Source organism: Felis catus, chromosome D4 (assembly GCF_018350175.1).
Source record: "Felis catus isolate Fca126 chromosome D4, F.catus_Fca126_mat1.0, whole genome shotgun sequence".
Lineage (NCBI taxonomy): Eukaryota > Metazoa > Chordata > Mammalia > Carnivora > Felidae > Felis > Felis catus.
In genome coordinates, this window is record NC_058380.1 from 90,407,898 (window position 1) to 90,421,120 (window position 13,223).

General features: G+C 58.3%; 2 protein-coding genes across 18 annotated transcripts in view; one reads left to right on the top strand and one right to left on the bottom strand.

The window, feature by feature from the left end:
- Window positions 1–6,309, bottom strand: part of AK8 (adenylate kinase 8) — a 129,620-nt gene extending 123,311 nt beyond the window's left edge. For 4 of the 7 annotated variants that reach the window (XM_011288706.4, XM_045043320.1, XM_045043324.1 and 1 more), the window contains exons 1-2: window positions 3,177–3,326; window positions 413–497 (exon numbers count right to left, since the gene is read on the bottom strand). In XM_011288706.4, coding sequence (XP_011287008.3) covers window positions 413–497; window positions 3,177–3,326 — 235 coding nt within the window. Of the gene's footprint in view, window positions 1–412; window positions 498–2,779; window positions 3,004–3,176; window positions 3,327–4,974; window positions 5,098–5,708 lie in introns of those variants that run through there. The other 3 variants (XM_019816698.3, XM_019816702.2, XM_045043322.1) reach the window with 3 other exon arrangements.
- SPACA9 (sperm acrosome associated 9) lies at window positions 3,341–12,416 on the top strand. Of its 11 annotated transcripts, XM_019816705.3 has the most exons (7): window positions 3,848–3,981; window positions 5,168–5,318; window positions 8,587–8,767; window positions 10,461–10,663; window positions 11,385–11,532; window positions 12,139–12,234; window positions 12,349–12,416. In XM_019816705.3, exons 3-6 carry the CDS (start codon window positions 8,624–8,626, stop codon window positions 12,202–12,204), a joined length of 561 nt encoding a protein of 186 aa, XP_019672264.2. In that variant the 5' UTR covers window positions 3,848–3,981; window positions 5,168–5,318; window positions 8,587–8,623; the 3' UTR covers window positions 12,205–12,234; window positions 12,349–12,416. The 11 variants fall into 11 exon arrangements, with proteins under 11 accessions (XP_011287006.2, XP_011287005.2, XP_006939645.2 ...); XM_019816704.3 differs by having other exon boundaries at window positions 12,139–12,416; XM_019816707.2 differs by lacking the exon at window positions 12,139–12,234.
- Window positions 12,417–13,223: the final 807 nt, after the last annotated feature.

The window sequence follows — 13,223 nt, forward strand, 5'->3', positions numbered from 1 at the left end:
GCACTTGGGCCAAGAGTTGGGGAACTCTGGCACGCACTAACGGGCACCAGCGATGAGACCATCAGGAAAACCCGAGTGCTGCATGTCTAGGTGGACCGGAAACCAGATTTACACCTGACATGTGCAGCGATCACAGAGTTTAAAGCCAACAGGCGAGATCAGATGGGGCACACGAAAGCATGAATAATTGATTCCATGGGCCTTTCGGAGGTTTTCGTTTTAGAAACTTGGCAAGAGAAATTTTTAGCCGTGCCCCCAAAAGGAATTAAGTCATTTTTCAATGAGCCACCACCCCAAGTTGTCAAAACCCCTCCCTTCAGACACAGGGAGGGCAGAGTGGTTCATAGCGGTTGGGCAGGAGCGGGGGTGGGGGAGGGGAGGCAATGGGAGAGGAGGCTCGTCAAGTGCTCACCATTATTGTTGTCTCGTTGCAAGTGACTGATCATGAACAGGATGGGGTCCTTGGGCTGGTGGATCAGGAGTTGCTCCAGCATGTTCTGTGGGCACAGGGAAGACACCCAGGTGGTTAACACCTGCATGGGCACCAAGGGACCTGGGCTCAGGTGGCCCAGTGCCCTGGTCGCTTCCGATACCGGCTATGGGGCCCGATCTCTCCATTGCACCCACCAAACGGGCCTGCAACTTGGAAGCCAGCCCCTGCTACAGCTGGATCTGCTTCGATCCCCATGAGCAGAGGAATGAGGGAAGGGTCGTGCGGGTATCACAGAGGCACATGGAGGGACCACATCCCAGACTCAGAGCAGGCAGGCCCAGCCAGGGTCCTCTCACCTCAGTCCCTCTGTGCTCCCCGGACCAGCCTTCTCTCAGTTCACCTCCTTCACCACGTTCATTTGCCCCGAGCCTTAGCAGATGCTGTTCCCTCCTCTTGGAACACTGTTCCCCACATCCTCAGGTCTCAATGGAAACACACCCTCCTGATCACACCCACTAGATCAATCCTGTCCTATGCTCCTGCAGTCCCCTACATCCGTTATTGCCGCACCCTTGTCTCAGTGCTGGGCACACAGTAGGTGCCCAATGCCAAGGTCTGCCAGCTGACATGGTCATCACTGCTCCCTGTGTTCCTCCAGAGCGGGGCAGAATATTTACCAGCCAGAATATTTACTATCCTGGGATAGTCTGGCCATTTAATTCCAAGGAAAACCAGCTTCCATGGTTCCACAAGAGGCACAGAAGTGAACTAGGTAGCAGATAGGAGCTGGGCCGGCACCGTTAAAGAGCCTCCATCAGGGACAACCAGGGAGGGGCTTTTGCCTTTCAGGGGCAGAGGACGTGTGCCGCGGACGAGAGCACGCAGCTCTGAGAAGCCCCAGCTCTGCTCTGCACCCCGCCAGCAAGTGCCTTCCCTTCTCTGAGCCTCAGCTTCCCCAGCTGGTGGAGTCCCAACGGGACTAGCTGACTCTCACCGCTGAGATGGTGGGAGATGATGTTGGCCGTGTCACAGATGAGTGTTTTTAATTTCACTTTAAATAGCTATGTATCTAATGTGTGCTAGAAAACCTACGGTTTCAAGGCTATAGCTCAAGAAGAGGTAATATTACTTAATTTTTTTAAGTGGGTTGATTTAAAGAAGTGATCAAGTTAGGGGCGCCTGGGTGGCCTGGTCAGTTAAGCATGAGACTTCAGCTCAGGTCATGATATTGTGGTCTGTGAGTTTGAGCCCCACATGGGGCTCTGTGCTGACAGGGCAGAGCCTGCTTGGGATATTCTGTCTCCCTCGCTCTCTGCCCCTCCCCTGCTCATGCTCACAGTCTCTGTCTCTCTCAAAAATAAATAAACATTTTAAAATGATTAGGTTAAAGTGGAGAAACATGGTGATAAAATTTCATGGAATAATACACCAAAAAGAAAGAAGTGCAGGTAAAAATGGACGAACCCCAAGTAAGTATTGCCGCGGCCTAGTTAATTGTCTTGGACCAACGTCAATGTCCCAGAGTTATGTTAGATAGCATTTGGGGTGGGGGGGGGGGGGAGTTGGGGAAGGGTACATCGGAACTCTGTACTATCTTTGTAACATCCTGAGGGTCTAACACTGTTTTAAAAAGTAGTGAAAACCGTGGAGGGAATGCAGAAATGACTAAGGACTGGAAATACTGATTAGGAGCTTTTTCAGGCTGCTCTTTCCAAGAATCAAGCTGAGCTACACCAGGTTCTCTAGAGCAGACCACGATACCCCCAGGAGCTGGCCCCACTCTGCCCACCAGCCAGTGACTTGTAACTCAGCTAGCCATTTTCTTTTCTTGGCTTGGCCACTCAGTTGCAGAAAAATCTCTCTGCCTCTTTCAGTTGACCCTTTCCAAAGGAAGCATATGTTTGCCGGAGAGATGGAGACTCGGGGTGGGTGGTCTGATCTCTGCTCTCACGTGCGCGGGTCAGAGGCTCCAATGAGCACAAGCGTCACCACAGTGGTGCCTCTGGGGGCAGGGTATACCTGGAGGGGCAAATGCTCTAGAAACTGGGCTCCAGCTTCCCTGTGGCCCTCAGAACCTCTGAGTGGCAGAGAGTTCTTCCAGTCCAGCTCCTGAAAGCCTTTGCCTCCAGGAGATGCAGAAGGCAACCAGAAGGGGCAGGGCTTTGCCAAAGGTCATACAGGGGATGAGGGCCCAGTCGGGTCAGAAACCCAGGATGAGAGGCTGGGAGCTGCTGGGAACTCCTGACCCGAATGAAGAAGGGACATGTGGGAAATGCTCCTGTCCGAACCATAGGGCACAGGGCTGCTGTCCCAGGAGGTGGCCATCTCAGGGGACGGTGAGGTCACCTTGAACTCGGACACTCCCCAGCTCAGAAACCAACACGGCAGACGGATTGGGGACTGTTAGCGCCGAGGGGCCCCCTTGAAGATCAGCTCTTGCAACCCAGCATTTCATAGCTTCGAGAAAAGGAAAGAAAGGGACTTGGTCCAGGCCATTGGGCGAGCTGCCCGGAGCCATGACCAAAACCTGACCGGGTGGGCTGCCCACTTTCTTCCCTCCTGGGTCCGCAGGACAAGGGCAGGGGGCGTCCTCCGACCGAGGCATCTCTCAGGGTCCCAGCGGTACAGGAGTCAGACACCCACCCATCCCCCCCAGCAGCGGGGTCGCAGCCGCGCACTGCTACCGCGACAGAGGCTCCCGCTGGCGCCCGGTGTCGCGACAGGGCGGGGCTGCCCGGGTCACCTGCATCAGCTCGAATATGTGGTTCGCCTCCCCGTATTGGGGCATTTCCGGGGGTATGCGGTGAGGGGCGGTGGTCGCGTCCATGCCTCCGTGCGGCGCGCCCGCTCCCTGGAGACCGCCGTCGCTAGGGCCGCCGCGGCGCCGCGTCATCAGCGCGCGCCCGCTCCCTGGAGACCGCCGTCGCTAGGGCCGCCGCGCCGTCGCGTCATCAGCGCGCGCCCGCGGGGCTGGAACCGGGCCTCGTTCCCGGCTCCATGGCCCGCGCGCTCAGCTGCGAGGGGCAGGTGCTTCCCTGGGGGCGGGTGCTTCCCCGTGGCGGCCTCGCACTGCGGTCTGTGCGTCTCAGGAGGTGGCCCTCCAGCCTTCTAGGACCAGAGGTGCCCCCAGGAGGGCCCCAGGTGCCGAGACGCCCAAGGGGGCACGTCGGCCCTCCGTGGGGGCGGGAGGCGGGTCGTGCGCTGGTCCCGCCGTCGCGCCCCGACCTGAGCGTTGGGCGCTCCGCGGGCCAGCCCGGCTCTGCTCTCTGGGCCTCAGTTTTCCCACCTTTAAAGCGAGTAGAGGTTGGGGAAGGCTGTGGAAGAGGTAGGGGAGTCCCTGGGGCGGACGGGAAGGCGGGGGCTCGCGGGGCGAGGCAGGGCTGCCACGTGACCCGGTTGCTATGGCACCCGCGGGAACAATCGGGCCCGCGGCCCCGCCCCACCCACCAACCTTCCCGGCCCTGGGAAGAGCCCCTCCCTGGCCCCAGACACCCTCGGAGGCACTCGGGTTTCGAGGAGCTCTGTGAGTGAAGGCCGGCCTAGGACCAGTAAGGTTAAAGCGCACCCCCCCCACCCCCCCGCCCTCCGCCGAGCCCTGGGGGGAGGAGGGGAGGGAGCGGAAGGAACCCCGATGCCGCCCCTGGTGGGTGGGATGTGGTGGAGGAAGGAGCGCTTCGAATCGCGTCAATCCCCAGCGGGACTGGGGCAGCCTGGTATGGGACGCGGCGCTGAGCTGGGAGCTCCAGCTTTTGTCTGTTGCCATTTTTAGAAGGAGCTGCCGGTTTTGAGCTGTGTTCTTAACAAAACTATGGGGTAGGTACATGATGGACGGGGCGTCTGGCTTCTGTGATACAGAATGCCCCGGGTTCGACTCCTGGCTCCACCCGTGTGAGCCTGCTCTGGGCGCCACTTTCCTCCCCTGTGAAGTGGGGATTATGGAAGGATTCCGTGAGCGCATATGCCTGAAGTACGGGCTCCTGGCGTGAATTAAGGGCACAGCGCATCGGGGCTACTATTTAGTAGTAACTTCATTTAATATTTGCACCAGCCCCCAGGAATAAGTACCTTCATTCCCATCTTACAGGTCAGAAATTGGAGGATCAGAATGGTGAACAAATAGTTGACCGTAAGACCTGGGGCCAGTCATTTCCCATTTTTGGGTCTCTTTTCTCATCAGTTGTAGACCATAAAGCGTTAGAATCAGAATTGAAGATATTCTAATCCAATCGCCCTTGTTTTATAGATAAAGTGAGGTCCAGAAAGGGGGAAACTCTTGGCCAAGTTCACTCATTAATCAGAGGCAGATCCAGGGCTGGCGTCTTGACTCCTAGCCAAAAGCCTTTCCCAGCAGCCACTAAGTGCCCAGAGACATGCCCTCCGACTGTAAAAGGCTGCAAATCCGCCTCTTCCCCTCAGGACCGCTTCCTCAAAGCCCGCACACCTTGGTTGGCTTGTCAAAGCCAACTGCAAAGACAGCTGGGGAAGAAAAGGAAGCCCCCCCCCCTCCCGCCCCGCCCGAACAAAGAACACAACAACCAAACCTGCAATTTGCACTGGAGAGGTTCAGTTTGCTTCCTGGACATTTCTGAAATGACTTGCCTTTCTCCTCATTTATTTTAAGCCCTAGGCGCTTTTCATACCACGATTTAATCTTCTTTAGCAGCCTGGAAAAATACAAATCAATTAAAGCCTAAAACCTATTGGGTAATCATTTTTTCCTTCCTCCTCCCCCAGATCGAGAAGTGCCTGCACCCGGTGCCTTTCATCCAGACTAATTTGGCTGCAGTAACTCGTTCAAGGGACGATCACTTTGGATAGCTTATTACAGCTCTTCTCACGACATTTCCTGGCGTGCATGTCACAAGTCGCTAGGATCAAGAACCAAGTCAGTTTTGCTCTCAGGGGCTCTTGGGGCCACCAGCCAAGGTCGTGCTGTATCCTTGGAGAAGTTGACAGCCCCGGGAAGCCCCGGGAGGGTGGCAGGGAGCCAGACAACGCAGGGCAGGCCCCTGAACACTAGGGGAGGGGGGAGCAGAGAACATTCTCTGCAAGTGGAAACGAGGCCCAGGGGTCCAGCTGGTGCGTGACCCCTAGGAGGGCTTGGGCAGCTTTTTGGGCGTTTGGTATCCCCTCCACCCCAGCCACCCACTCCCGGCCTCGGGTCAGTCTGATGTCTGGCATGTCTGTCTCTATGGACCGTCACGGAGGGAGGGATCCAAGAGCCCAGACTTTATAAAGTGAGGCAGAGCTGAGTGGGGAATCCGGGCTTGCTCACTTCTAGCGGGGTGACCTCAGCTTCATCGTCTGTCACGTGGGGATCATCAGGTACCGTTGGGAGAGCTGTGGTGAGGATTCCATGCATGGCCAGGGTTCTCCTAGAGCCCCGTCGGTAGTCACTGCTGTGGGGAGGGTTGGGGCGGGTGTTCAGGACCTCACTGCAGGCTGGAGCATGGCTCTCGTCTGCCCCCCGCCACCCACCCACCTCCGTAAAGGACCCTCCTGCAGACCGCACTTAGCCCTTCATCCCACCGTGCCCATCCCACTGCCCTGCTTCCTTTTCCCTTTGGCAGCGCTCTTATCCACAACACTCTTTGGTGGCTCATCCTTGTTGTCCGCCTCCCGCTCTGAAAGATAAATTCCAGGGAAGAGGGGCTTGTCTATTTAGTTCCCTGCCGTGTATATAGCCCAGCACTCAGAATCGGGGCCGGCATAGGCTAGGCCCTGCAGAAGGGGTGAGTGAACAAACGAATGGAAGCCTGAAGTCCTTCTGACCCCTCTGGCCTTCAGGGGTTCTCCTAGCTCTGCCTGACGCTTGGGGGTTCCCCCGGCCTGCCCTGCCCACTGCCTCCTGCACTTGCTCACAATAGTCCCAGGTCACCCCCTCCTCATGCCCCTCCCCCCTCCCCCTTCCTCTCCTCTCCCGGAGCTCAAGCCCTCAGCAGACCCTGCTGCTCTCAGGGTGTGCACCGTGCCTGTTGTGGCCTGCTCCTGCCATTGTGTGCACACTGTGTAATCACAGCAGCTTTGGTTGCTCTGACAACCAGGCGCTGCCGCTTTCCAGGCTCTGGGCTCCACACGTTCCGCCTGCACCTCGCATGGTGCTCCCCCCAAGGCCGGGAGGCTGCGGCCCTTACTTCCCTCTAGCGCATTAGCACTCAGAGGCTCACCCCAAGGCCGGCCGGAAGTAGTGGAACCAAGATCTGAACCCAGGACTATGAATAGAGCTTGGGTTCTTAACCACCAAGCACAGCTCTGAGCCTTATGGGGAAGGCCAGACTGAAAGCACAACCCCCCCCCCCGCCCCCACCCAGAAACCCACCTTTGTGCTATGCTCTGACCTTTCTTTTATAGAAGCATTTTTTTTATTAACTTATTTTTTATTTTTTTTAATTTACATCCAGATTAGTTAGCATATAGCGCAACAATGATTTCAGGAGTAGATCCTTAGTGCCCCTTATCCATTTCGCCCGTCCCCCCTCCCACCACCCCTCCAGCCACCCTCAGTCTGTTCTCCATATTTATGAGTCTCTTCTGTTTCGTCCCCCTCCCTGTTTTTATATTATTTTTGTTTCCCTTCCCTTATGTTCATCTGTTTTGTCTCTGAAAGTCCTCATATGAGTGAAGTCATATGATTTTTGTCTTTCTCTGACTCTCTGATTTCACTTAGCATAATACCGTCCAGTTCTAGCCACGTAGTTGCAAATGGCAAGATTTCAATCTTTTTGATGGCCGAGTAATACTCCATCGTGTATATAGACCACATCTTCTTTCTCCATTCTTCCATCAGTAGACATTTGGGCTCTTTCCATCCTTTGGCTATCGTCGATAGTGCTGCTATAAACATGGGGGTGCATGTGCCCCTTCGAAACAGCACACCTGTATCCCGTGGATAAATTGTGCTCTGACTTTTCTAGGTCTTCCGCCCCCAAGTCACTTGTAAGCCCTGGGCCCAGACCAGGCAAGGCGAGTCATGTGAAGGGGTGCCCCAAACTCCAATAATCAAGGCAAATCACATTTAAAAACATCAAAATCCGTGCAAAATCCACTTCTGTCGCCAAAAATGTAAAGACGGGATCGGTTTTACTCATTCCTTCTGCCTCGGGCTCCAGTATGGCACAGCCCCAGACCCCGTCCCGTCTTTAAAATCCTGACGCTTTGTGGCCTCCTCTTTGGTGTTAACTTTTATTTCTTTAAATAGCACGTTAAATGTTTTTCCCTCGCTCGACTGCTGGGTTTTCTGGTGCCTCACCCTGGCCCAGGCCCCCACCGCAGCCCCCCAACCCCGGCGCCCCTTCCCACTTGCCCACTTCCGGCAGGGGGCTGAGTGGGCAGGAAACCAGTGTCCTACCCGGCCCGGGACCAGGCCCACCCCCCTGGAGCCGCAGCTAGTGCGAGCACACACAGGCACTGTGGCTCCCAGGGGTGGCCTGGGCACTGCGGCTGAATGCACTGTGTCGTATTTACAGTAGGCCTGCTGAGGTCCATGGGGTGCCATCGTCTGGGCCTAACCCGCACAGGTCAGCTCCCAGCCCTCCCCAAGTTCTCGGAGTTGCCGCTCCTGTCGCGTCCTGGAGGCCAACTTCTGATCTGCCCTTGCGTTTCCTTTCGTCCCTCTTTTTGCCACAGAGATGCCCTCCCTGCTCCAGCCCTGCTCTGGGCTCAGGATGCGGAGGCCAACACAGTGGAGGGAAATGCCTCCTGTCTCCCTCGGGCCTCCTCCTCTCCGCCTGGGTGGGGCCTCCCAGGAAGCCTGGAGCGTGTTTTTCCCCACCCCTGCCCTTGCCAGGTGTCCCGGCCCCTTGCGCCTGCCAGCACCCCTGGCCTTGGCTTGGCCTCCTCCGACCCGTTCACGCGGAGCACGTCTGGTGCCGTGGGTGTGAGTGTGGGTGGGCGTCCACAGTGTGGAGAAACTGAGGCCCAGAGAAATCCTTGGCCACACTTGAGGGAAGGAAGTCATGATTCGTGGCAAAGAACGTGTCCTTGGAGGGAAAAGGGACTTGGGTCCTGGATCGCCTGGGGGATCTGGAGTGAGTGCAGGAGGGAGGGGGGACGCCGAGAGGGGCCGTGGGCATGCCTGTCTGACACTCCAGAGCGGGGTCCGCAGTCTGGGGCCTCATCGCTGTGTTCTCTCCCCCCCCCCCCGCCCCCGGCAGATTCTCATCCTCCTGTAAATGACCGCTGAGGAAGACCATGAATGAGACGAAGGAGTCCCTGCGAGGCATCGAGCAGAAGTATAAGCTGTTCCAGCAGCAACAGTTCACGTTCATCGCTGCTCTGGAGCACTGCAGGGAGAACGCCCACGACAAGATCCGGCCCATCTCCAGCATCGCACAGGTGGCGTCTCGTGGGCTGGTGGGCGGTGGGGCCGGGCTCTTGGGGGCCTGCCAGGCCCAGCGACTCCTGGGCGACACCTTGCATGGAGGGTGAAACAGCTGAGGCCCGGAGAGGGCAGGCGTGTCTGTGCCGGGATCAGGACTCAGATCCTGACGAGGCAGGAACGGGCCCTTCGTTCCCTCACCACATATGTGAGTAAATACCAAAGCGGGCTGGAGACTCTGCCGGACCAGGGGTCCGGGCTCAGCCACACGCCCCCTCTGTGACCTTGGGCCAGTGAGTCACCTTTCTGTGCCCCAGCTGCCTCAACTGGAAAAGACGGGGTGTGCGGATTTAAGGAGCTCGTGAGGGAGCCTCTCAGCCAGTGTCTGACGCCCGTGGTCCCAGCAGTGGGATCCCATTGGGGTTTGAGAAACCGACCCGCCAAGCACCTCGCGTCTCCCGTTTGCAGACATTGTCACCTGACCCGGGTCTCCCTGTGAGTTAGCTGCCATCCCAGTTTGCGGGACCTGGAGGGCTGGAGACGGAGCTGGCCCTCCAGGAAGAAGCACACACCTAAGTGGGACCCCCTCCCGCCGCCAGCCGCCAGGGAGTCGGCTTCTGGAAGGCCAGCTGCTCACAGCGCTGGCGGGGCGTGGGGACCAGGGCTCAGAACCGCTTAGGAGAAGCACACAGGCCCCAGAGATAGCAACCCCTGCTGGCAACATCCTTCCACAAAAACCCTCCCTTCCGCTGTGCGTGAATATTCCTCCCAGATCTTTAACGTGAGAAATTTTAAACCTACAGAAAATACCCTCTTTCCCCTGAACTGTGTAGGAGTAAATCGGGCTCAGACTTCCAGGGAGGGGGCATGGCCGGGTTTTCAGCGTCAGGATGGAGCATGTGAGACCCCTCCCCGCAGCCACGGCTCAGAATCTACGGGAGCCAGAGTGACCCCGCCCCTCAGACGCACAGGGGCGTGGCCTCTCCCAAGGTTCAACGAAGGGCGTGACCCCGCCCCTCAGACGCACAGGGGCGTGGCCTTCTCACCCAAGGTTCAACGAAGGGCCTTGACAAACGGTGGCCCCAGGCTCCGACTCTGCAAGTGAAGTGTAGATTCTCGGCCCTCACCTGGCACCCCCCCACCCCACCCCCACCCCCGGACCTGGGTCATCCAAAGGTGACCTACCCACACACACCTGGTAGCGCAGGGACTCTGCTCTGTTGTAGTTACACCGGCTGGCAGGCTCCTCCCCGCCCTCCTCTTGTCCCCCGGGCGCTGTCAGGGCCTCTCCCCCCTCACAAAGCCGCTGTTCTTGGAAGGAGCCCTTCGGATCATTTGGGAAGACGTCCCTGAGCAACTGAAAGGCAGCTTGGAGGAGGGAGGGCAGGCCCCCGGGGGGGGACCGGGAGGGGAGGGGAAGCGTTCGTGAAATGGGCCAGATATTCCCGCCGGCACCAGGCGTGTAGGCTTCAGGTGGGGGTGTCGGCAGACCCAGCCTGCCCAGCGCTCTTGGGGTGCCTGGGACACGCAGTGACATTAACTCTACGTAGTGACCTGTGAGTCCACATGCCTCAATGTGCCTGCATCTCCCCTGTGACTCTGGGAGGGTACGAGGAACTGGGGGGGGGGGGGACGCTCCTGGATGTTTGGTCCCCAAACCAGCTGGGGGCCGGTGGTACCTCCTGAGCTCGCCCCACCTGGCCCCTGCAGGTGCAGAGCTACATGGAACATTACTGCAACAACTCCACGGACCGGCGCATTCTGCTCATGTTCCTGGACATCTGCACAGAGCTAAACAGGCTGTGCCAGAACTTCGAGGCCCTGCACTCTGGCACCCCGGTCACCAATAACCTGCTCGAGAAGTGCAAATCCCTGGTTAGCCAAAGCAATGACCTAAGCAGCCTGCGAGTGAAGTAAGTGGCTTCTGGGCCTGTCCCGGAGGCGTCAGCAGCATGAGCATGTGGGGAGGGCGGTGGGGTGAGGATGGGAGGGAGGGGGTCCCACAGGAAGGAGCCTTCTCTCCAGAGGACAGGAATGTCGGGACTGATGGGTCACGTGGCTACTGTCCAGCACCGCCCCCCGCCCCGAGGTGGGGAATCTGAGGCCCACCGATGTACCCAAAGGGCCAACCCAACAAATCCTCTTACTGAAAACAAGGGATGCTGCGGCCCCACATACAGTGGGACACAGACGAGCCAGCACTGGGCAAGGGGAGGGGGAGTCACAGAGCAGATGTTCCCAGAAGCCCATGGAGAAGCAGGACTTCTGGAGCCCGTCCCTGTGGGCATCTGGGCCTCAGCACCGCCCAGTGTGGCTCCCTCATTCCGAGCCCTGGGGAGTCCTCAGCACAAAGCACCATATTCCGGAGGATGCTGTTTAGTTACTGGGGATGAGAGTCGGAGGGACTAAGCACATTTTGGAGCCGTTACGGGTTTCCACGGCCCCTAATCCGGATCTCTACGACCACAGGCCAGTGGTTCAAGCATCTTGCCTCTCTATGCCAGGACTACCTACAGTTCATGGCCCCGCGAGCCCGCCGAACCACAGGGTCCAGAACCTCCCCGGGGATTGTAATGTGTGGTCAGGATTAGACACTGCCCCGGTCTGTAAGAGCCCCCTCTTGCCACCCTGCAGGTACCCTCACGATGTGGTGAACCACCTCAGCTGTGACGAGGCTAGGAACCACTACGGAGGCATCGTCAGCCTCATCCCCATGGTCCTAGACTTGATGAAAGAATGGATCGCCCACTCGGAGAAGCTGCCCCGCAAAGCTGTGCAGCACGTGAGTGAGCCCCAGGCACGCCAGGAAGCCACCGCAGCAGCCTCTCCGCCTTCCCGGACCATGAGCACCCAGTCTTGGTTAAGAAAACACCAACTTAGGCAACTTACAAAAGACAGCCCCAAACCAAGGGGGAAAGACAAAGGATGTCCAAAACCTCCCTGGAGACCACCTGGCGGGAAGCTGTAACTCAGAGCTGGCGCCCTGCTGAGCCCCGTGTGTGTGGGGGGGGGGGGGGGGGTGCCGACTCTTCACTTGGGCTCCGGTCATGGCAACTGATGAACCCCAAAGGGGACTGCCCAATATACCACTGAGAACCTGTCTCCCTCTCACTCACTTTTAAGTTCTCACCGCTCCACGCCTCTGGGCTTCAGGCTCCGCGCCCACTTCCAGTGTTGCCGGGAGAGGCTGGCGAGAGCCGGGGCACTGGCCCGCCTAGGCGCTCCAGGAGCTCCAAGCCAGCGCCCTGCCAGGCCCGCCTCTCCAGGCAGAGCCACCAAGCGGGAGGCCACAGGGCTCCTTTCCCGCCGCTGCGGCCACTGTAAGGTCCCTCCGTCCGCCAGGATGCTGGGGGCTGGCGCGGTAAACTTCCTCTGTGTCATTCATTAGGTGTCTGCACCCAAGGGGAAACGAACCTGCCTCTGCTCTCCTTTACTTGGGGGAGGGAGGCCATGAGAGGGGCCGGAAGGACTCTGCGGCTCCCAAGTAAGACAGTCCCCTGGTTTCCGGGGCGCAGTCAAGGCCCTGACATCGTAGCCTGTGTCTCTGGCCTCCGAGCTGCTGCAAGTACTGTCTGACTGTTGGTTTTTCCCTTCGCAGGGGGCGACTTAGATTCTGTATTCTTGCTTCCTCGGGGGCGACCGTCAAGAATAAAAAATGTTCTCCCACCTGTCTGCCTGGCTTGGTTTCCTGGGACCTCTCCCTTAAAGAAAACTACGCTTACCCTAAGACATCAGAGGACACTGGGCAGTAGGCTCACAAGCAAAACCGCCAGCAAAGAGCAACCGCTAGAGACGGGAGTCTGCTCTCAGGAGGTTGAAGCCACAGCCCCCCCCCCCCCCCCCCCAGGCCGGCGCGGTAACTCCCGTAGTTAGAGCGTACTGGGACGAGAACCCGAATAGGTATCAGGGTTCTGCGACAAAATTAAAAGCTGCCACCTCCCAGTCTTTATCTCAAAGGAGCCGCTTCCGTCGTTAAAACGGTCAGAGCGTACCCATTTCCAGGGGGCAGCTGGAAACGTATGTTCCAGGGAAGGGACGGTGAGGCGAGGCTGGATCTAACAATTGTTTCAGGTGGTTTCCCGCCTTCTTCCAAACACCTGGTGACATTACGGAAGGAGCACAACGGCAAGGCTCAGGGTTGGTAAGCTCTCCGTGATCTCGGTGCCACCTGGGCTCAACCCAACGGCCAGCCAACCCCTCAGGGCGGCAGGCACGCTCCGAGCGCAAGAGGGGACAGCAGCGCGGGCCCGGCAGGCTGTCCGGCCTAGCGGGTCTCGGGGGAGAGGGCTCCGATCACGTCTCCCACGGCACCGTGCCACTCTTTGGGGGCAGGCGGGAACGTGAGGCGGATAAAGTAGGATCCGTGGTTGTGTGCCAGGTAACTTTCTAGAACAAAAAGGGTCTGACAGCACCTCCTCCAGCCGCTCGGGGTAACCAACCAAGCCAGACCTGAGGCTTCTGCATCTTTGGGTG